We start from the raw sequence: 24,288 nt of genomic DNA, 5'->3' as shown, positions 1-24,288 counted from the left end.
TATAGCGACCCGTCTGAGCCATCTATTGCACCACCCGTAAAAGCACACAGTGAAAGTAGCGTAAATGGAAATGGAATTACACCTCCTGATACCCCAAAACGTTCTCAAAGTCCCCGTGGACTGATATCGTCTCCAAAGTTATCCAGCAGAAGTTCCAGTCCAGTTCCAGGTAAATTAATTTTTATTTATATTCAATTTTGTCAGCATATTCTAGATATTTTAAAGTAAGTTACGATTGTATAGAAATCTTTTTCAATGTATTAGAATATATTACTTCCTAAAGAAGATATTTGGACCTATTAACGAAAACAGAGTATGTAGATCCAGGTAAAATAATCAACTCTGCCAACTGTTCAAAGAGACACCGATCTCAGAATTCTTTAAACATCAGGGACTTCGATGGGCTGGTCATGCAGTTAGAATGGAGACTGGAAGATTGCCAAAAAGAGCCCCAGATAGTAAAATGCAGGGCGCAAGACTAAAAGGAAGGTCACGGAAAAGATGGGAGGATGAAGCGTCAGCGGACGTCCAAAGTTGGCTAGACGTGAGAACCAGGAGAAGATCGGCGCGGGATCGGCAAGGTTGGAGGCATGGTTTGGAGGAAGCCAAGGCTCGATTTGGGCTGAAGCGCCATTGGATAGAAATATTACTATATTTTTTTTCTTCCCCGTTCTTTCTTCTTCTTCTTAGTGTGCCTGTCCGTTCCGAACGTTGGCGATCATTCTGGCTATGATGACTCTGTTGGTTGCTATACGAAATAGCTGTGTTAAGGTCTTTCTATACCATGCTCTCAGGTTAGCAAGCCAGAATATTCTTCTTCGTCCTGGGGCCCTTTTTAGTTCAATTTTACCTTGCAAAATACATTGAAGTAGCTCATATCTGCCTTGATTTCTCATTATATGTCCTAAGTACTGCAGCTTACGGTCCTTCACGATATTGACCAAATCCCTGGTTGTGTTCATATTCCGCAGTACTTCTTCATTGGTGACTTTGTCTGTCCATGGTATCTTCAGGATCCTACTGTATAACCATAGCTCAAAAGCCTAAAGTTTTGATAGAGTTCTACTAAGTATAATTGACTTATTGTACATTTCCATTACAATAAAATCCTCGAGACTTGGCGAAACTACTTCATATAAGCTTTTGACCAACAATCAGTAGATATTTTATTTGACCCTGGTATTCGCTCCGTGCGTGACCATGGTAGGGGTACCTTGAAACGATGCCAGCGTGCGTAGCGGCGAAATATGACAAAATTGGACACTATCTTTTTACGCATAAATTTTATCAAAAATGTGTGCAAATACACGTTGCGTATTTAGTTGTGCTAATAATAGCAAACATAGTAAGTGTAGGTTTTATAGGTTCCCAAAGATTACATATAAATTAGAGAAAAGAAAAAGATGGATCCGTGCTATTAATATGAAAAAGGAAATATCACGTAACCTTATTTTTATGAAATTGAAATATTTAAATAATTTACCTTAAATGATATTTTATAAGGCTTCAAGCTAACTGCAGAGTGCCTGATGACTTTAGCTTTTATATTATAACTTTTACTATTACTGTTTTTAATTATATGCTCTTTCACGTGAAAAACTTGATTTGCCAGTACTATATTTTTAACTTTTCTTTTCCGTTTGGGCTTAAAAAGATATATTATGATGAATTTTGAGAAACCCAGTTTTTAATACTACATTTATTTTGTACATAAACTGAAAAAATATAATTCAAAAGTTAATTATTAATAATTGTCAATTTCGCCTGTATTTAACAATGTCAAACATATGTCATTAATGTCATATGTTTAACCTGAAAATTGGTAGGTCCAAAACTGTCAGATGAAGGCGGTAGGTGTCGCGTCAGTCACGCACGGAGCGAATACCCAGTCCTTGTAATGTACAAGGCTAAATCGAACTTTCTCGTAGTAACAGTAAGTTTTGTCAAAGTTGCCTTACTGTACTGAAAGTTCGCCTGTGGGGGCCATTAAGATCTATTTGGGACAGATACAAAGTCTACGGTTGGGGTAGTCTCTATGATAGTTCCCCTTGTATTTTCATTTATAGATTCAGAAGCATCATTAATTTCTACTTTTCCTTTTGGCCATCTATTCTGTATCTGTGTCCATTTTGTTCCCACGAGTTGAGACAAAATACGCACTATGGACAATATGGTGTCAAGGCTATAATCCCCCAGGGATTGGTTTGGGAGAGCTGTAATCAAATACAATTCCCACTGTATGATAAGTCAGTTGTGATGCCGCTGCTTTGTGATTTTTCGATTGAGTATGGTGCAGTTATGAACAATCTATGTGTATCTTCTATTTATGTGTGTGTGTGTCATGTTATTCTTCTTCTTCTCATGCCTTATCTACTGCGGACGTTGGCTATTAACATGACAATTCGTATTTTGTTGGCGGAGTGTCTAAATAGTTGGATATATGTTAGGCCGAACTACTCGCATATGTTTTGCATCCAAGTGTTTCTCCTTCTTCTATAAGAAGAAAACTAAATACTTCGGTCATATTAGTGTAAATAGCGCCTCCAGTAACTCATTCTCTAGGGACAAGTGGATGTAAGGAGTGGTCCGAGTAGAGGGAGAAACTCTTGGATGCAAAACATATCCGAGTGGTTCGGCCTAACATATATCCAACTATTCAGACACACCGCCAACATGTATATATACAGTGTGTTCCAACGAAAATTTGACCCCCCAGAAACTCAGAAACCAAGAGTCTCTTCTAAATTGAAAAAAACCCCCAAATCAAACTTTACTCAAATGTAATCCCCTGCTGCCCTGCATCAACCCCTAGCTTTTTTTTAAATAGCAAATGGGGTCGAGTGGCACATCATTATTTGAAAGGTTTTTTTTTTCTCTAAATGACACTCCATTTTTTTTTATTTACGGAATAACTTTAAAGATAATTTTGGATTTAACTAATTTATTGGTTGAACATCAGTAATAACAAAAAATATAAAATTTCATTAAATTATCCAGTTAAATGTTGGAAATAATCTACTGTGACCGTCCATACAATAAAACAGCCTATTTTCAAAGTCTCTTCGTACATTTGCAAATACCTCTGGTGTCAATAATTAGCATTCTGTCACAATTTTTTGTCGCAACTCTGCAAGATCTGCAGACGGAATGGCGTATATTTTTGATTTAAGTAATCCCCACAAAAAAAATCCAAAGGCGAAAGATCCAGTGGTCGGGCAGGCCTCTTTATCAGACCCCTTCTGCCAATCCAATGCCCTGGAAACGCTGATTCAAAAATTGTGTTACGCGATAAAATGATAACCAGATCCAGTTTAAACATAAGTAAACACCTGTAATAGATACAGGTATTAATATTTACCAAATAATAAAATGAGAACCTGATTTTACTAAAAGAAATTCTTAATACCGGAACCAAAAATAACTCGACTAATAAAAACTGGAATATTTAGACACAATATTATTTACTAAATGATAAAACGAGAAGCAGATCCAGTTTAAAAATAAATAAACACCTGTAACAGATACAGGTATTAATATTTACCAAATAATAAAATGAAAACCTGACTATACTAATAAAAAATTTTAATACTGGCCCCAAAAATAACTCGACTATTAAAAACTAGAATATTTAGACTTATTATTATTTATCAAATGACAAAAAGAGAACAGATCCAGTTCAAACATAAATAAACACCTCTAATTATTAGTTACACCAATCTTATTAGTTAAATATTTAACCTATTAGGTAGTGAGTTACATTTTTTTCTGGGTGGTTCATATTAAAGATCCTTTTTTTTATTTAAAGAAACAAAGTCGCATCCACCCAAAGGTTATTAGCGAAATTCCTGTAACATTTGTAATAATATTAAATTTAACATTTGTAACAGTTAATCATTGTAACAATTAATTACAATTTGTGAACAATTGAACATTTGTAACAATTAATTAAGTTAAGTTTTGTGTAACATATTTATAGGTACATTTTAAGTAACATAATAAATTGTTCGGAACGAAACTTTTGTTGAGGAGTGCTTTCAGGTTATTTGGCAAATTGTAAGACTGTCTTTGATTTACATATTTAGGACAGTCTATCAAGAAGTGCTTTATACTGTCTACTGTATTGCATGTTTCGCATTTTGGAGGTTCACTATTTGAGAAGAGATGTGCATGAGTATACCTACAGTGTCCAAGTCGTAGAGGTGTAATAATAGTTTGGCATCTTCTACTTCTGGCCGTGGACTTCCATGAAAAAATATCATTTTTGATGGCTCTGAGTTTCGAACTAGAGTCATTCCACTCCCGATTCCACGCACTTAACACCTTATTTTTGAAATAAAAACCATCAATATTCCACTGAAGTAGAGACTTGAATTTAATGTTGGCTTAACTGAGATGTGTCATTTCCCGATGCCTCACTGTTAAGGTAATTATGGATTTTTTTCCTTATGGACGTGAATTTACGTTTTATGGATTTTTCCTTTAAACTTGACTGAGCATATGGGACAAAGCTGGTAGGTCTGTGGTATGTTCTTTAATTGTGGTTATAGGATCTGTTTACCCCGTGATATTCATTAGGAGCATGTTAAGTTGATCAACGTTTAGAGGGAAAGGTAGAGGGTGAATTTCTATGAAGTTTTTAGCAGGGTCAAATAAGAGAAAAAATGAGCATTCAGAAGTGCTTGCTGAACTAATTTTAGCTTTTTTAGATTTTGCTTGGACTTTAGGTGGTGGAAAAATGTTACATTCTTTTGAAGATGGATCTGCTTCAGGTGAAATAATTTCATCAAAGTTTCTTTTTGGTTGATTAATTATGTGACTGTCCTTATTTGATGCATCTACTCTGTTCGGTATCTCCGGTATATTAGAAATAGATTTGTTCACACTGAGAAGGGTTTGTGTCATTGGATGCTTTCAAGAATATATTTGTTGCGCTGGATACCGATGCTTCATTGTTTTGGTTGGGGTTTAGTTGAGCTAGTGGTTCGAAGCACTGTGAAGCGATGTGTCCTGGCTTCTTGCATCTAAAGCAAACTAAACTGTCTTGAGAAATGAATATTCTATATGTCGTGTTGTCAAAAACAAGAGTAAATGACTCTGGTAGTGTTAGATTGTGAGGACTGATATAAATTTGTCTTCGAAACCTAAGGATGTGATTGTACTGAGGCATAGAAGCACTTATTTTGAGAAAGGTCATGGGGGAGACAGGAACTATGCCGATTTTTTGTAACTCATTGATTAGCAAGTCGTGATTGTGTTTTTTTAGATCATTATTTTTCATTCTTCTCTGTATGCTACTTCGAGGTATGCCATACGCTAATGCAGCTCGATTTAGTGCCATGCGTTTTTCTCTGATAGCTGCAACCGCATTTTGTAGTGCTTCTTCGCTCCATTTACCTCTTTCAACAGTAGATTTCCGTTTATAATATGAAAGTATACTGTAACCTGTAACAATATAGAAATTAATTAATAATACTTATTATTAAAAAAAAAGTTGAATAATACAAACCCAATACTTGACGTTAGGTTCAGTTGTTTAATCTCAATATAACAGTTGAATACATAAATAATCAAAAAAACTTACCTTTTGTCAAAACTTACACAACTTGAAAATTCACCAAGGAAAAATTTCACCAACAACATATAATTAAGTAAAAAAATCTCCGTTGTTTATGCATACACGTCGCAATGACCACGTTTACAAGGTCTGTCGTTGACTAAATATTGAATGATGTTATAAATCGACGTTGTCGCACTGCACCAGAGATATGTAAGAGATATGATTTACTTATTACTAAATGAAAAACTATTTAGGTGGTCAGAAAAAAAATCTAGTTTTGTATTTTTTAAAGTTTTTTTATAATATATTTTCAAATTATACTTCGAAAAATTCCATTTTACAATATATAAAGGCTTCTTTTAATAATTTAACCTTTTATAGAACAGTGATATTGTTTTAATTTGCATAACGGTAAAATTGAAGTTAAAAAACGGTGTTACATAGGGGAAGTGTGCCTATGTTGGACCCCTGTCTTACAAATCTCTGCATTGCACACTGCACAGTAAACAGAGGATCTGCAATATGGCGAATGGCCCGTCTTATACCCAATGGCCCATCTCTCCCGGACTTAACCTATGTATATATACGTATACGTTTTGTTTTCACGAGGAATTAGAGATTGTTTTATTTCAACTGGAAGAGAGGTTTTTGATAATGGCGTTTGTTGTTTTCTCCATATAGGTTGTTGGATTATTAGAAACATATATATAAACCTGTCCTTTATATCCATAGGACGTTTTCTATTAGCAATTAGGGCGTGCTGTGTCGGGAATGAGAAACCCCACCGATTCTGACTTGCTTGGAGTATACATAATTTCAAACCAGAACGGAAACACTATATTTAAATTAAATTAAAAACTGATAATAAAATTTAATTTTAAAATAATAAAAATGGACATGTTTTTAGGACACTCCAACGTTCTACCTGAAAGTAGTGGTAGCGTACAAATGTGTGGTTCAACGAAAAGTATGGCAATATCACCATTAGGTAATGTAATCAGTATTATTATTAGTAGTATTAAAGGCGAGTAAGAGGCGATATGCACGTAGCTGACCAAGGGATTTTCCAAATCCCAAAATTCCAAAATTTCTTAATATCACTGTTTATTCGTCTGATTTATGACATATAAAATTTAATTAACTAACATAAATGTATGTTACTACTTATTAAAATTAAAAAAAATATTATTGCGTAAGATCTTCGTGGTTGCATCTGAAAGAGCCTAGCAATGGTCAAAAACAAATGAGCCGATCCCTTCATACATTGAATAAGCCTCATGCTAACATGTAGGCTAGGCCTCCACTTGCGATTTTTAGTCGCGGCGACAAAAAATCACTGTCGTAGAAAATCTAGAGCGTGCCTCCACTGCGATTTATGAATTATGAGTTTTCCAATGGATGATATCGAAACTACTTGTGTGATCGCTCTTTTGCTTCGGGCGAGAATTAAACGATGAAAGCACCGCGGTTAAAAACCCTTTCAGGTTGCGTTTTCTAATCGCTGTGACTATTTAATCACAAATTGATTGACTTGTATTTGAAATAATGTGCTCAATATTTGCGTCTAAACAATCGCAAGTGTAGGGCTAGACTGCGATTTATAAATCGCTGAACTGCATCAGTTTTCCAATGGATGGTATCGAAATTATTTGTGTGATCGCTCTTTTGCTTCGGGCGAGAAGTAAACGACGAAAGCATCGTTATTGGATTCATCCATTAACAATTCATACATTTTTTCTAGGGCAGTTTTACATGTTATTAGAAGATTTATGTGAGCATCCTGAATTTTTTTTTAATACTAAGGCATGCCAAAAAGTAGTTTTGATGAATCATTTGCTCTGAATCAATAGTACTCAAAATGCCTCCAACATTTCCATCATATTCTTCGTTTGAAGACACACCAGGCTTGGCTGGCTTCAGAATCACCACTTAACAATCATAAGTGAATGCATGTCTATGCTTGTCCCTATTATTTATTGTGGTATGACGACTATCACATCGCGGTAAAAATAAGACAGATTGCCTCTTCTAAATCGCTATGATTATTTAGTCATAATTGGATTGACTTGTATTTGAAACAATGTGTTCAATATTTGCGACTAAACAATCGCACGAATACAAATCGCAAGTGGAGGGCTAGCCTTAGGCGAAATTGTATTGTTTAATTAAGAAAATTGCAAAAGATTGCAATACATTTTAGTGTTTTGATTATTAAATGAAATCAAAATTTTGTTTTTTAGTAAGCGGAACTGGATATGAAACAAGTACAAGAAGAGGTTCTAACCAATCAGATACCAGCGCATTGGTAAGTAGTATACCACGCGACATTTCACAGTCACCAAGTCAAGCCACTCAACAGAGAGAAACGTCACCCACTCCTAGCAGTAGTTCCCTGCACACTAGATCAGGCTCAAGTCCATCTCACATGACAAATTCAAGGGATTACTCTGTAAGATTTGTAGATAGATGCTTCTATTAGAAGTAGTAACCGAGTCTATTCCTAATGTTTTATTTTTTGTTTACCTTATCATATTTTCATTAGTGAATTTTTATTAAAAGAAAATTTCGGTTTGAGTAATGAAAATGAAATAAGGTACAAATAAGGATCTAATTCATTTTAAAATTATTTATCCTAATCAAGATAAAGAAATAGATTTCGAAATTATGTTAAATATTATTTTATATGGGATTAAACTACAATTAATTGTAATGAGAATTACATGTGTACAGAAACATAACGTTCCTCTGGAAAAAACTAAATGTATCAGGTATAATAGCTATTAATATTATCCAATACCTATTTTCAATTAGACTACGATTTTTATAATCAAGACTTTGGAGTAGCCATGGGGTCTTCATTATCTCCATTATTACCAGATATATTCATGGAAGAATTTATGGAAAACATTTTAGATATGCCTGCCAGCACTAGAAACCACAAGACTCTTTTTAAAGATCTTGCACAGGGACTAAGCCTGCTTAAAAGAGCTGAGGACACCTTTACCAAATCTAAAAAGGAAACATTAGAGCTGTTATTACAGAAACTTTTCCCAGGATTACCATTTAACGTAAAGCAGACCCAGAATAGAAAAGGCTCAGGCTCTGTAAAAAAATCAAACTGGAGAATATAAGGTGTACCATCAACTACTTTGCTCCATTGCTCTAACCCCTCCATCTCCTTATAGAAGGATGGAATAGTTGCTGCCCTACTATAAAAAGAATTGGACATTTTATTGCCCATGCTAACAAAAATCTTTAGAACTATCATACCCAAGACTAGGACAACAATGATGACATGACAACGCTCTACCTAAATCCTGTAGGCCGATAAATCTTACATCATTTCTGTTAAAGGCAATAGAAAAAAATCTTGATAGATATATTAAGGCGGGGGCGATTAAGGGATCATTCTCTCGATGGCAACCAGCATACTTATCAAGAAGGAATATCAACAGAAATAGTCCTGCATGAAGTAGTTCAGAAAATCAGTCATTTCATTAATAATGGAGAGTTTGTGTTAATCGTCGCTCTAAATATAGAAGCAGCATTTAATAATGCACTACCAAATTATTTTTATGATGCAGTAGCATTAAAAGTGATATCTACTACCATATGCAACTGGATTAAAGCAATGCTGGAAAATAGAATGATTATATCAGACTTGCAAGGAGATGAGATTGTGGCCAAAACAGCTTTGGAGTGCCCACAGAGGGGAGTGCTCTCGCTCTTTAACGCATAGGGATATAAGTGCATGCCTATTTGGATGATCTAGTAATTATTTTAAGAGGAAAATGCGAAAATTTTCTATCCAGCACACTTCAACGAATATGAATTATCCTTACAAGGGGGTGCGATAGAGAATAACTCTCTGTTAATCCTAGCAAAACAGTAGTAGTTAGTTTCACAAGGAGACTGAACCTAGATAACATCTGGGTGCTCGCTCTGTTTGAAGTAGCTGTTAAAGAGATGACTGAGGCTAAATATCTGGGAGTAATACTAGATAAGCGGCTTACATGGAACGCCCATCTGGAAAGAATATCCAACAAAGCAAAGCTTTCCCTTTGGAAATGTCGAAGGATATGTGGGAAATAATAGGATATGAAACTCAAACAGATGTCTGATTTCCATGGGAGAATACACCAACAGCCTCCATGGAGGTCATTTTTGACTTCCTACCAATACATATATGGATGGAGAGGGAGGCCGAAGGTAGGGCATACAAAAGGCGGACAAGACGCCAGGAAGCAGGGCGAAAGGATACTGGGATTAAATCATCCCAGATAAAGTAATAATAAAAAATTATCCAGAGTTGGAAATGATACTAGATGCAATGCAAGATAAATATAATTCTGGAAAGCTGTTTACCGTAGATTAGTGCTGGTATACAGACTACTCTAAAACCGATGATCGAGTTGGTGCTGGAGCAAACGAAGGAAAACCAAGGCTACGCCTTAGCGAAAGTCTAGGTAATCACTTCCTGTCTTTCCAGTACAAAATTTATGCTATAGAGATGTGCATGCAGGAGCTAATAAAGAGGAACTACAGGAACACATATATAGAAATTATATCGGATAGCCACGCGGCAATAAAGTCACTGGAATCGAATCGGATTGACTCCAAGTTAGTTTGGAACTGTCTTCACAATCTGATTTATCTAGCAGTTTTGCGCAGTTACGAAAGAGAAAGAGATATTTAAATTTATATGAATTTGTTACACTAAACACAATTGGGTACTCAAAAATTAGGTGTTAAAAATGCAAATTTGTTTGCCTGTTACCTGATTACCACGTGAAGAATTGAAAGAGATTTTGCTTATTAGTCCAAGAACGGAAGACACTATAAATCATAGACAGGGTTGCTGAGCACTGGCAGAAAGCGTGAATGAAGTACTTTGTTGGAACTTTTTACACCAGAAACTTTTATTTAAAGATTGTATTAAAATATTAAGGTTGTACCTACAAATATAATAGGTTGCGTATTTTTTTTTGTCCAACAATGAATTACTAAGATTCAAACAAACATTAAATATTTCAGTTTAAAGCTGTATGTAAAGATCTGATTCAATTAAAGATAATAATATTGCCATTGAAGAAATAAAGTTTATCCATCATAGCCCAGTCAAATAAAATTTTAATACACATATTAAAGCGTTTTGTATTAGTTTGCAACTTGGGACTTTTTCCAAACAAAGTTTGGATGAAAAGCAATGATTTTTTCATCAGAGTATTGTTTTAATTTTACGGGATGATTGTTTAAATATTGGTTAAATCGTCAAAATTAGCAAAAAATCAGTTTTTTAGATCCCACAAAAAATTCGTCCCCATAGAAAGAAGTTTTTACTCTTTTTTCTCAAAAGTTTTTTAAAAATTGCTTCTTTTGAAACAACACAAAACCGTTGGAATTAGAATTAGGATTAGAATAAACAGAATGGATAAATAATTTGCACAGATAAGAAGCAATAATGCATAGATACGAAACAAAAGGTAGAAAAAGGGAGCCTCTTAATTTTTTTTAAACAAACACTTAAATCAAGAAAGTTAAATAACAACAAATTATTTTCTCAAAAACAAAAATGTAAAAAATATTGAAGTTAGAATTATTGAGTAAATAGTCCACACACTTACCTAAGACTTACGCAACCTGGGTCCTGATTCTAATTGAGATTTCGACTCAAAACATGTCGAAATTAATATGGCGACGTCGAAATGCGACTTTGCGAACCTTGTGGATTTCAGCTGAACTAACCAAACGACGTCACTAGTTTTCGACTTATCGAAATTAATTTCAACCACAAGAAAGTGGTTGAAATTTCATTTCGAGTCGAAATTAATCTGACATGACTGACTGGACTGGGAGAAGTGAACTTAGGTTCAGTTTAAGTAGGCGGTGTTTTGATCCTTGCAAGGAAAACTGAGGCAAAAAGTATCAATATGGCTGTGTTTTACGGACATTTGCTAGTTTTGGAGGAATTAGAGAGGTTAGATATCCGACGTTCATAACGGAGGATAAGAAGAATGTTACGGGATACTCAAAATTCTTTTTCACTCAGTGATGCTCAATTTAGGCAGCAATTCCGGCTTAATAAACAAGCTGCAAATTATTTAATAAGGGTATTAGAACCATATTTGGAAGAAGGTGTTTATGCCTCTAGGATACCCAAAATGTTTAGGGTTAGTATTACTAAGCTGCAGTAAATTTAAAAATATATTAGAATATAACCACTAAGACAATTCTTAGTGGTTATAACTTAAGGATCTCCCACATCGCCTTTTTTTTTCTTGCCCTCTTTTCTTTCAATTCAAAATATAATTGAGAATGGCCAATATTTATGATTTAACAACTCAAACAAGAAAAAAAAGACGTTCACGTAACGTAAACAAAACAAACATGACAAACATTCAACAAGCGTAGTGCAGCCAATAAACAACAGGGAACAGGGCCAACCCAAATTTTCAGCAGTGTCAAAATGATAAAGTAAATATCCCCAGTTTTAACTACAATCGAAATGAATGAGAATCGCTAGCGATTGCGACTGTCATGGCGTAGTCGCTTTTAAATTTCGACATCGAAATGAAATAGAATCAGGGCCCTGATCTTTCTTTCTAGCCAAAATATAACTAGCAGATTGTTTAAATTTAATATTTAATCGGGGAAACAACTGTTATTGGTAGTAGAATAAATAAAATACGTCAATTAAAACAAAAACAACTTATTTCTACAGATGGTTGAAATAAAGATGACAAAAAAAAACAAATAAACACTTTAGTTCAACAAATGCTTGACCCACAAATAAACAAATAAACAGATAAACAATCCTCCAACATATAATTACATGCAAACTTTGTGATCAGTAAGGAGATAGTTGCCGATAATTAAAAATCCAATAAAACAAAAAATCGAATATCTTTAGTGAATCAGAACTCGAGTTAAGGGAAAGGGTAGTTAAAAACTACCTAATTAACAATTGATGATAATTACACAATTATTCTAAAAGAGCAATTCGAGTACTCATCCTTAATTAATCTGGACTAATAGTAATTTACTGGTGACAAGATATGGTCTTGAATTGTATTTGCCAAAGCACCAGCAACTCTCAAGCTTTTAAAGGTCATGTAAGGATGTAAGTTACAGTTGTTGTCGATGGCTGTCTGCTCCTTCAAAGTTCACTGACTCTAACAGACAACCATTTTAACTATTACTACAAATAAAAATCCATATTTCTTTTATAAGCTGCTGTAATGCGATAATGGTATCATTGACCTTCTTTATATAGTTCAGCTGGGAGATTATCTATTCCGGGTGATTTGTTTCTGGCTAGTTTTTTAACTGCATCTTTAACGTCAAGAATCGTTGGTGGTTCCTATTTCCTCTGGTCTGCTCCCCTTACCTCATCTCATTCATCTTCCAGGTTTTCTTCTTCTTCCTCCATATTAAGTGCCTGGTTAAAGTATTCCACCCATCTACTCAATACATCTTTCCTTGTTGTTAATAACTCGCCATTCTGACTTCTGCATTGTCTTGAATTATTTTCTGTTCATGTTAACTTTCTTATAGAATGCTCTGAATTCTTTCTCTCTGTTAAGGTTTTATATATATTTAAGGATGTCGTCACTTAAATCAAAATCGAACTAGCTCGCGAGAAGAAGGTATGACTTTACCGTTAAAGTGCCACACCAAACACCAGAAGTGTTTGTCCTTTCCTTACAAAATTACTAACTCTCCTAAAAACTTGCCAGTGAATCATGAACACTTTATCTAATTCCAAAAATTATTGCATTGAAATATATTAATTTAGGAAGAGGCCTAAAATTAATAGGAGAAAGTATGGTGTGTCCCATTGGAGACGCTTCTAAATATACTCCATGCGGTGTAAAAGGATGTAAGTTCTACAGTCCTGGCTCGCGGATAGAAATTGGTTACGCTTTCACCAGTTGGCAACAACCAGTTTAAAAATTAAAAACACATAATTCAGTAGCATACCACGAGTCTGTTGAAGGAATTATGTTTACATAAAATAAAATAAAAAGAAAAAATTTAAATAAAATAATGTTACATATCACCCGTAATAATGGACCAATTTGGATGTTCTTTTTTTTTAATGTAGGGTTGTGCTTGAAAATAATAACAACTGCGCATTCCTTGTGTTACAACAATCATGAATTTGTAATAAACATTTTTTTAAATTTTCCGATTTTTTAGGGATCTAAAAACCTCATTTTTTGATAACTGAAGTTTTAATCAATCGTTAAACCATGATTCCATAAAATTTAAACCAATAGGTACTTCTATGAAAAAAATTAATTCTTTTGACCCAAACTTTAATGGAAATGGTTCCAATTTAAAACTAAAAAATACAATTTGTTTTATTTTGTCTGAGCTATTAATAAATTGGCCGTTAATTTTAAACACATTTCAAAAAAGACTTAAAGGAAGCAGTGCATAAAAACTAATTTTCTTAGCCTCCTTGATTTTATTTCATTTATTTATTTAAATAAGCTACATATAATATTACTTTTAACTACAAAAATAACTTTAATATCGTAGGAATAGACTCATTAATGTAACAAACCAATTTTTTTTTATTGTTATCTAGGACATGGATCAGAGTCCAAAAAAGTTAACGCAAACTGGAACACAAACATCTCCTGAAAGCGGTAATACCATTCCGATCAAATCAAATTTTTCTATCGGAGCTATGGGAAAAGATGAAAAAGTATCTCCGAAGCTGGCAAGAAAGGATAGAAACATGGCTAAAATTCGACCGAAGAGAGCGATTTCTCCTGCGAATTTGCAACAACTTCCTGCTGGTACCAAATTAAACTACGGATACGAAAATGTAAAGCAAGCTATGAGTCCTTCTGTAGCAGAATCTTTGAGAGCAGTTTTTGCTGCTTTCTTGTGGCATGAAGGTAAATATAGTATTCAACTTATAGTATGCAAATACTGCATAGATTTTTTTTTACTTTTTTTATTGACTGCTTTCGGTATCTCAATATTATGAATTAAATTTGCCAAAGTACGAGCTCATAACTTCATTAAAAATACCAACGAACTAATAAAATTAGTCAAGATGGCTCCAAGTGGGATATTATTCTTCTTTTTTATGTAGTCTCTGTAGTTTTTCTTAGTCTTCCCACTGATCGTCTTCCTATCGCTGAATCGTTCCTCGTCAACTTTACTACTCTATTTGTTATCATTACACACTATAAATGGCAACACTGCGCGCCGTCGACATTCCACGAACATAAATTATAGGTTAATATCGATAATTTCTCACCTTTACTACTTTCATCTCTTTTTATTTCACAACTTATTATGTTTTCTATCTTTTGCGTTATTTTGCCGGTTCTTAAGGCACTCATCCCTGTATACATATAAGTATCATATTTTTTCGGTTTTTGCCTTTATCAAAACTTAAATTCATCAAAACAAAGGATAATACAATTTGCTATTTTGATTTTTATATCCTGACATTTTTGTTTTCCACGAAAGCTTGTCTGGAATCTGATTGGGGAAATATTTGTTATAAGGTAGACATGAAGTTGAGGTATCGCCCTTCTACTTAATTAAAAATAGATTTATAGGTGGATATACAGCGAAACCTACTTTTGCGACAGGAAATAATACAAACGATTTTGTTTTTGCATATATTTTTTCTATTTACGTACTATCTATCTTTTTTAGGAATTGTACATGATGCAATGGCCTGCGCATCGTTCTTAAAATTTCATCCGACCTTGCCGAAACAAGGTGCTTTGGTGGTAACACGTCCAGACATCCCAATCGATAGAAGACAAAAGGAATTAAGCAAGGAGGAAAAAGCGAGACAAAGGCATTCCGTTGAAGTGAGTAACGCCGGAACGTACTTGCATATTCAGCCATCCACACTGGAGTCACTAACCAGATCAGCAGCCAACGCAAGTGCTAACAGAAATCGTAAAAAAATCAACGAAGAAGTTATAAAAGAAGGAGAAAAGTATCCGACTGATGGCTATGGATATCAAACCATCTCTGTTTTACCACCGGCACTGAAGGCGCTGGTGTACTTATGGGAAGAATTGACTACGAATTGTTTAAAAGCCATGACACAACAGATTGCTTCAAGTAGTCCGTGTAATGTTAAAGAAAAGAAAGATAACAAAAGTGAAAGAGAAAAAAACATTCATTTGGAAAGAGAAATTAAAAAATACAGAAAAAAGAAAATACCTCCTAGAAACTATTTAGGTTAGTATTATTTTGCAATCCTATATTTGTATAATTTCTTCAGTATAACTGAAATATTTGAAACCATCTACAAATGTCAAAAACGGTCGGCTTTAGCCAAGTTGCCATATCAATTAGTTTGAGGTTTACTTCGTAATCTGTTAACGTAGTACAATTATTATTGATACAGCATAAATATAACAACGATTTTATGAAAATTCAACTTTGGTAACATTAATGTTACCGAAGTTGAATTGTTAGACGTAATTAGTCAAACCTGTAGGTATTTGTGACTCTACACTTTACATAAACTCAACTATTACACAGGGTACGAGATTATTTGGTAATATCACAGTATCCAATGCTTTTTGGTGTCAAGAATAGCATTGAAATGAGTTTACTTTCTACGATGAACTGCGCAAATGACCTGGTTGCATCAGCTATCTGCGCTTCAGTATAATATTTATTATCTGTAATGTAATAGTATTTAAAAATTAACGAATCCAATTTAAATTTACATTTAAATTAGTTAATATTATTTTTGCTTCAAAAGAAGATTTAGGTGGGTTATCCAGCTATCTTCAGTCATCAGGCGTCGAAACGTTGTGCGAATTGTGTAGTGATAGCTTTCCCCACCCAGTAACATATCATATGCACCAAATGCATCCTGGTTGTGGACAGCATGCTGGAGGAAAAGGTTACAATTCGGGTGGAAGTTATTGTCTCGGTTGGGCTGGAAATTGTGGCGATGGAGGAATACGTAAGTACTTTAGCACTTCTCGTCATAGTCTCCAGAAAATTATTATACATATAAATATTTCGTATATTTTAGCTGGTAGTTCTTGGTACCTTCTATGTGAAAATTGTCGTGAAAAGTATATGAAACTAGGAAAATCAGGCAAACAAACAAATTTTCGCCACAGATCAGCAACAAGTAAAAAGAATATTCCATGTAAATCCTTTACCCTGCCTATTGTATCATCAAGTCTAGAGCCACACATTATTATGAAAAACAATGCCATGTTTTTACTAGACTTGGCCAGTTCGGCAGAAACGACGATGACACATCAACGAAGACCTTCTTCGAGTATTATGCCTTCAGTTTCTGAAAATATTTCGCCTCCGGAATGTTGTGGACCTTTCAGGCCTCCACCTTCATTTCAATGCCTGAATTCTTTTGGGGCGAACTTTATTTCTATGGATGAACCAGGATTCTACAACGAGATGTTGCATAAACATGAATGTCCGGATGGTTTTGCACAAGGACCATCTACATCAGGCCAAAGGGTAAGTTTGAATGTTTATGTTTATCATCATCAGAAGAGTAGTAGTTAAATGATAGATAAATACACTAAAAATGTTATTAACAAGAACTTTGATTGCAGCATAAAGAACCTATTTTTTCACCTGTTAAGTGTAGTGCAATAACTGAAGTAAGGAAATGAAGACATTTTTTGTTTTATTTGTTTTTGTTCTTGTATTTCAGACGTTTCTCTGTCTCCAATGGTACTACAGCCCAGATCGAACCTTGGCTTCCTCCAAACTTGCTATTCCCGCTCCGATCTTCTCCAGGTTCTCACGTCAGCAAATTTTGCGCGTCAACTCCGCTTCATCCTTCCACCTTTTCCATGTCCTTCTTTTTTGCTTTTTGTCCTGTATTTTACTTTCTGGGGCTCTTTTCGGTAACCTTTTGGTCTCCACTCTCACTACATAATCAGCCCATTGAAGTCTCTGAAGTTTACCGAATTCTGAGATCGGTATCTCTTTAAACAGTTGTTACAGTTCATAGTTTTACCTAGATCTCCATACTCCGCTTTCGTTAATGGGTTCAGATATCTTTCTTAGGACTTTTATTTAAAAGACGTTCAGCTTTCTTTCTGCGTTTTCTGTTAGTATCCATGTCTCGCATCCATAACATACTACTGGTCTGATAATAGTTTTGTAGACCCGGATTTTCGATCTCCAGTGTGTGTTTTTGGAGCGGAACACATGAACTTGTGAAAAATAGGCTTTCCTTCCATTTACTATACTTTTTTGAGTTTCTGGTTCTTCTGTTCCATCCGTGTTTTATTTAACTTCCAAATATGTGAAACTTTCTACAGTTTCAATATTGTTCTCTAATTGAACTGGGCGTCTATTTCCCTTAGCTCTTGCCTGTGTTAGCTTTTTAGCTTTTTGTCTTGTGAATACTTATTTCTAGTCCGGTCTCTTTTGCTCCTGTTTTTAATTGTGAATATATTTCTGCCGCCTCTTCTTTTCTGCATGTCATCGGCATAGGTGGCAATCTGTATTGATTTATTTATTAGGAGATTAGCTCTTCCTATATTTAGACGTTTCCTGTTAATATATTCCTTTAAGCGTAGTCAACAAGTCATATTTGTTGTGGAATTAGAAAATTTACCGATTAAAAAAAAATGTGTGTATTATGTGTTTCTAGTGTTAAAATTATTTTTGTAGCCACTTTCTGAAATATCTATCAGCGACGATTTGGATATTACCAAAGGAATGAGATTCCACCGTTCAGTATCAATGGGAACTAACGGGATTCCATGGTCAAAATCTGGTTACGATGGAAGAATTATTATGATGAGAAAAAGAAACAACAGTAGTTGCGAAATTGCTAGTGGTAATGTTTTTTTAATACTTATTTTTTATTTTTTATTCTAGTTAATAAAAAAAACATTAAAATACTATGTTAAGCCTAGAGTCCTAAAGTCCTAGAGATATGACCGGTTAAAGTCCGAATTCGTAATTTTACCAAAAAAGAACAATGTTCGAAACACTGCAGCGACTATAGACTTATTAAATCGTATGAATTATACCTTAAAGTTATTCCTACTTATCATTCACAGTAGAATAAGAGTAATAAGTGTGAAGAATATCAAGATAAATCGTAGTTTTGGTTTTAGAGTTGAGTTGGAAAACGAAGAACTACTTTTTTCATTAAATGTTTTGCTACATACATAGAATTGTCAAGCAGTACTAACAGGCATAACTAAAGGAAGTGAAACTCCATATTTCAAGCATTTGCTCTTCTTTCCATATTTTTGTTACATTCTTCTGAATTTCTGGTGCTTTTTTGTTTTTTTACTTTTTGGATATCCTCATTAGTATCCTTTATGGACTGGGGATCGGATTTATTTTGATTTAAGTCAAGGTTTAGTTGTTTGTTGGTATTGAAACTTGTAAATAAAACGAATCAGTTGAGTATACTGTTAAGACTAACTTTATTTTGTTCTAAAAGTGAATACAATTATTGACAGTTTACATTGTGCCAACCTTAATTTCCGGTACATGACATGTGGCGCTAATGTTTAAATTTTGTCTAGTTGATATCAATATTTTAACAATCGGGATAGCAATTATCAGAATCATTGCTTAGTACATCCTTGAAGTGCTCCATTGATCTCATATGAATATTCTGCTGATCAGCAACTTATTATGTTACTTGAATGCCTCTCTTATGAGCTAATATGTTTTCCTCCGTATCTAAGCATAGATTTAGCCTCGATTTAAACTTTTTTCTTGCGCTATTCATCTTTTTCTAAAACGTTCTCGTCTTATTTTTGATTGTTAAGATTTCTACCTCTTCAAGAAGTTGCCGAAGTAAGTAGCTTCCTCATAGTACATAGCTTCATGACGTGTTCATGGTAAATATTAAATCGTTAATCTGCTGCTGATTTCTTCCCTTCGTTTATTCATACTTCAGGAGATAATCCTGTATTTCTCTAGATTTCCATCCTTCATGTTCTTTTATGAATATTTGATGCTTAATATGTTAATAAAAATTTTGTTCAACCACAAGCAGCATTTTTCATAAATTCACTAATATTTTTGTTTGTAGAAGGAGGTTCTTCGCTTCTCTGTAATCCTTCATACGCCCTTCAGAAATTAATTCCAAAAAGAGACAATCCAGTTTCAGCAATTGTGAGAACTGATACAAACAACGATGTTGACAACGAAGGATTAGCCTTATTAGAACGACCAGTATTGCAGTTTTTATTGCAACAACATGATTTAGAATCTCTTCATCTTTCTATGAAACAGGCATTAAGGTAATTGATTACATAGTTTTTAAATGTTAATAATTCTTTTTTAAGTATTTATAAGTTATGAAGTGTTTTCATAGATACTGAACTAGATATTTTACAGTATCCACAATATTTTTACCTCTTAAATTGTATAAAGGAATAAAAGTATTACATGAATTATATTTTTTAGAAAAGCCATGTGCAGAGTATATGCTATGCAAGCATTAAATTGGTTACTAAGATCAGTGACACAGCCTCTATGTCTACACGATCTTTTGTGGTGGTTCGTCACATCATTGACGCCTGTCGAAATGGAGACAGAGCCTGAAGATGACAATCATTTACCTAGAAGGGAAGATGAATTGGTAAGTTTTCTTTTAATTATGAAAACATATTTTTGTGTAGAAAAAATTAATAAACATACTGCTTATAACGTGTTTTACAATATATCTTTTGATCTGAGAATTACTGGCAAGATTAGTGGTAAAAGTTTCTCGAATGTTCTAATTGGAAAACTTTGTATTATGTATGTACTTTTACAAATACTCAATTTTAGATTTTTATTTTAACATAAATTAGATCTAATAAATGGACAACCAAGGAAAAAACAATACAATTGTCTAAATAAATTGTCTCTATCGCTCTAAACTCTTATCTTCGTCTTATTAAGACGTTCTTCTTCTTCATGTGCCATCTCCTCTTAGAAGGTTGGCAACCATCATGGCAATTCGCACTTTCGATACCGCTGCTCTAAAGAGGTCAGCAGAAGTGCAGTTCCAAGCTCTCAAATTGTTTAACCAGAAGATGCGTCTTCTTTCGCGCCTCCTTCTACCCTGTATTCTTCCTTGTATTATTAATTGCAGCAAGTTATAACGCTCGCCCCTCATGACATGTCGCAGATATTGCAGTTTTCTGACTTTAATTGTATTTATTAAGACGTTATAATTATTTAATTCCCAATTTTTTTAATATCATCATCATCATCATATAACGGGGGTCCTACGGCGATTGCCGCTTCCCGCATTTCAGCCTCCATCTTTTCCTATCTCTCCAATCTCCCTCTTCTAAGCCTCTAGATTGCATTGTTTTTGTAATTTCTCTTCTCCAGGAATTTGGTGGTCTTCCCCTTTTCCTTCTTTCTGGCGGAACATACATTAAGGCTTTCTTTGGCCACCGCTCCTCCTCCATTCTCATCACGTGACCATACCATTGTAATTGCCTTCCTTGTATTCTTTCTGAAAGAGTATCTCTAATTCCTGCACGGTTTCGTATTTCCTCATTCCTGATTCTTTCCATTCTCGATACTCGACATGACCTTCTAAGATAATCCATTTCCACAACGTCTACTTTATCTCGTTCATTCTTTGTCATCGTCCAACATTCGGCACCATATGTGGTAATTGGTTCTACAATTGCTCTGTATACGCGAAGTTTGGTATGCATCTTTATTTTATTAGACCACAGTAATGAATTCAGTATTCGGATGCATTTTTTCCCTTGGGTTATTCGGTTTTGTACATCTATCTTAACTCTGCCATCTGCTGATATGATGCTTCCTAGATATTTATACTGGTTGCAGCCTTTTATGACTGCGTTTTCAAGCCTCAGATCTGTGGTATTTCCTCCAATTTTTAAATATTCTGTTTTGCTTATGTTTACAGTAAGCCCCCATTTGGCATATTCCTCAAATAATTTTCGATTCATATAATTTATATCTTCCTCATCGGTTGCAACCACCACCTGATCATCTGCAAACAACAATGTATACAGAGTTTCTTGTCCCACTTCCTTGCCCATAAATCTACATTTATTTCTCCAATTCCTCAATGCTTCTTGGACGTATATTTTAAAGAGTGTCGGTGACAAACAGCATCCTTGCTTTAGGCCTTTAGTGACTTTAAATTCATTTGAGGTTCTGGTTCCAATTTTTACACAACTAACTGCATTTTCGTACAATTTATATATCGCTCGGATATACGTCGAATCCAATCCGGACCTTTTGAGGACCTCAAACATTTTCTTTAACGGGACACTATCATATGCTTTCTCAAGGTCTATAAATACCAAATGGGTCTCTCTACTTCTTTCGACACGCTTTTCAATTATTTGTCGTAGGATAAATATATTATCAAGGCAGGATCTCCCGGTACGAAAGCCGCTTTGTTCTTCAATATCTTGTATCTGTCTTTCAACCCTCTTCTTTAATATTCTGCCGTACAACCGGCCCACAGAGCTCGTCACACTAATACCTCTATAATTGGAACAGTCTCTTTTATTCCCTCTCTTATATATGGAGCTTATATAAGATTTATTCCAATCTCTAGGAATTTCCTGGTCTCCACACATACATTTATTGAAAAGGTCTACTATTAATTCTAAAAGTGCAGTCGGCCCATATTTAACCAGCTCTATGGGAATGTCTCCAGGCCCTGCGGCTTTTCCGTTTTTAACCTCTTTTAAGGTTTCCGTCAATTCAGATAATGTTATTATAGGGATTTCCTGTCTTTCGTCTCTGTTGTCTATTAATTCCCTTATCTTTTCCCATCTGTACTCTACTCTATCCTCTTTCAGCAGTTTCGTATAATATTCTTCCCATTCATTTAACTTTATGAGAGAAATGTTGTCTTCATTTTTCTCATTTTTCCTAAACTGTTTTAATGTTTTCCAAGCTTGCGCCACTTTTGTTCCACCCATAAATCTGTCCAGTTCATCACACTTAGCCTCCCAGTTTATATTTTTCGCCTTATCCACGTCTTTTTTAACTTCTCTATTCCATTTAGCGTATATTTCTCTGTCTTGAGGATCTTTGGATTGAAGCCATATGTGATATGCTTGTTTTTTCTTGAGAACTTTCTCTTCTAGTTCCGTTGACAACCATTCAGGTTTTCCTTTTTTCCGATTTTCAACTTTTTCCAGTGCTTCATTTGCCGCTTCATGAATATATTTTTTAATTACCTCATACAGACTTTCAGGGTCTAAGTCCTTTGTTTCTATATTTTTTATTTTCTGAGCTATTCTAATTTTATATAAGAACTTTGTCGAATCTTGTTTAAAGCTTTCCAGGTTATATTTTATGTTTTCTATGGTTGTTCCTATGTCTGTTACTTCATCATTTTTGTGACTTGATTGTTCTCTCTTAAATGTCACCATTACTTTTGCAATAATCATATGGTGGTCACTTCCACATTCTGGCCCTCTAAACACCTTCACGTCCTTCGTTTTTAGTTTAGAATCTTTACGATGAATGAAATAGTCAATTATTGATTTTAAATTCCTGGTAGGCTGCGTCCATGTAAATTTATGTATATTCTTATGGGGGAAGAAACCATTTAATATTTTCAAAGAATGTGCCTCGCAAAAATCTATTAATCTTTGGCCATTGTCGTTCAGAATGTCTTCTCCATATCTCCCTATTATTTCACTGTTGGAGCTCTTTCCGGTTCTTGCATTAAGATCACCTAAGATCCAAATTTCTTTCTTCTTATTAATTGTGGCTAGAACAGTTGTTAACTTGTTAAAGTACTCTTCCTTGCTGTCAACCCTTGAGTCATCCGTCGGTGCATATGTTCCAATTACCACTATTTCATGGCCATTTTTCTTAATTTCCATGAGGATAATTCTTTCATCTATTTCTTGCCATGATTTAATACATTTTTTCAGTTTCTGATGTATTGCTATAGACACTCCCCTTTTAGCTCGTTCGCTCTTTTCTACGCCACTATAGAAATGCAGGTATTCGTTTATCTTTTCATTTCCTCTTCCTTTTTTCTTTACTTCAGTTAATACACAGATGTCTAGTTTCATTTTACTCAGTTCACGGAAGACCTCCTCTTGTTTTGTCCTTATTCCTTGTATGTTCCAAGCACCCAAATTCATAATCCATTTTCTTTGCGAATTTCGTTTATAGTTTAATCCGTCCGAATTCCAAGGCTTTTTGCTGAAATTTTTAACTTTGATCATTTTTTCCGAGTATCGAGGAGTTGGCCCGATGCCTCAACCCCCAACTTGGAGGACCAGGGTTTTAAATCAGAGTATCCTTCTCTTAGATAAGTTGCCTTCTCTACGGCTTAGGAGTCCTATCTACCCCACCTGTTGGTCCGCGGGTGGTATTTTATTTCCCACCTACCCGCCGGCCTAGCTGCAAACAGGCCGGTGAGGGCATTCCCCTATCCGCCACCTGGGGACGCGCTCTCTAGGGTTACAGGTTCCCCCGAGAGATTTTTTTAATAAAGTTTTAATAAACAGTGTTGTCCGTTTTCAGACCTATTTCCCTTGGACACGCCACAACTTTAGAACGATTGTGCCGATTTCATTCCTCTCTCTTTTTTAAGTTTTCTAATACTTCGTTTAACCTTCATCGGACTGGCCGGGTCTATTTTGACCCCAGATCACAATTTTTGGCTGTTACTTTATAGATCTTAATTTTTAATCGGCAGTCTTCTATCTATCTGTAGTTTATATATTGTATTGATAAAAAATTATGCCTACAAGAACATT

At 34.7% G+C, this 24,288-nt stretch overlaps 1 protein-coding gene across 2 annotated transcripts in view; it reads left to right on the top strand.

Moving 5' to 3' along the window:
* Positions 1–24,288, top strand: part of hiw (MYC binding protein highwire) — a 415,280-nt gene that overhangs the window by 364,031 nt on the left and 26,961 nt on the right. The window contains exons 32-41 of one of the 2 annotated variants that reach the window (XM_072541008.1): positions 6–169; positions 6,465–6,545; positions 7,798–7,862; positions 14,151–14,466; positions 15,242–15,781; positions 16,314–16,520; positions 16,593–17,047; positions 18,218–18,386; positions 19,605–19,815; positions 19,982–20,156. In XM_072541008.1, the coding sequence (XP_072397109.1) occupies positions 6–169; positions 6,465–6,545; positions 7,798–7,862; positions 14,151–14,466; positions 15,242–15,781; positions 16,314–16,520; positions 16,593–17,047; positions 18,218–18,386; positions 19,605–19,815; positions 19,982–20,156 (2,383 nt within the window). Of the gene's footprint in view, positions 1–5; positions 170–6,464; positions 6,546–7,797; positions 8,007–14,150; positions 14,467–15,241; positions 15,782–16,313; positions 16,521–16,592; positions 17,048–18,217; positions 18,387–19,604; positions 19,816–19,981; positions 20,157–24,288 lie in introns of both variants that reach the window. The other variant, XM_072541007.1, reaches the window with a different exon arrangement.

This window comes from Diabrotica undecimpunctata, chromosome 8, assembly GCF_040954645.1.
Source record: "Diabrotica undecimpunctata isolate CICGRU chromosome 8, icDiaUnde3, whole genome shotgun sequence".
Taxonomy (NCBI): Eukaryota; Metazoa; Arthropoda; class Insecta; order Coleoptera; family Chrysomelidae; genus Diabrotica; species Diabrotica undecimpunctata.
The sequence above is the reverse complement of the archived record's forward strand: the minus strand, read 5'-3'. Positions and strand labels throughout refer to the sequence as shown.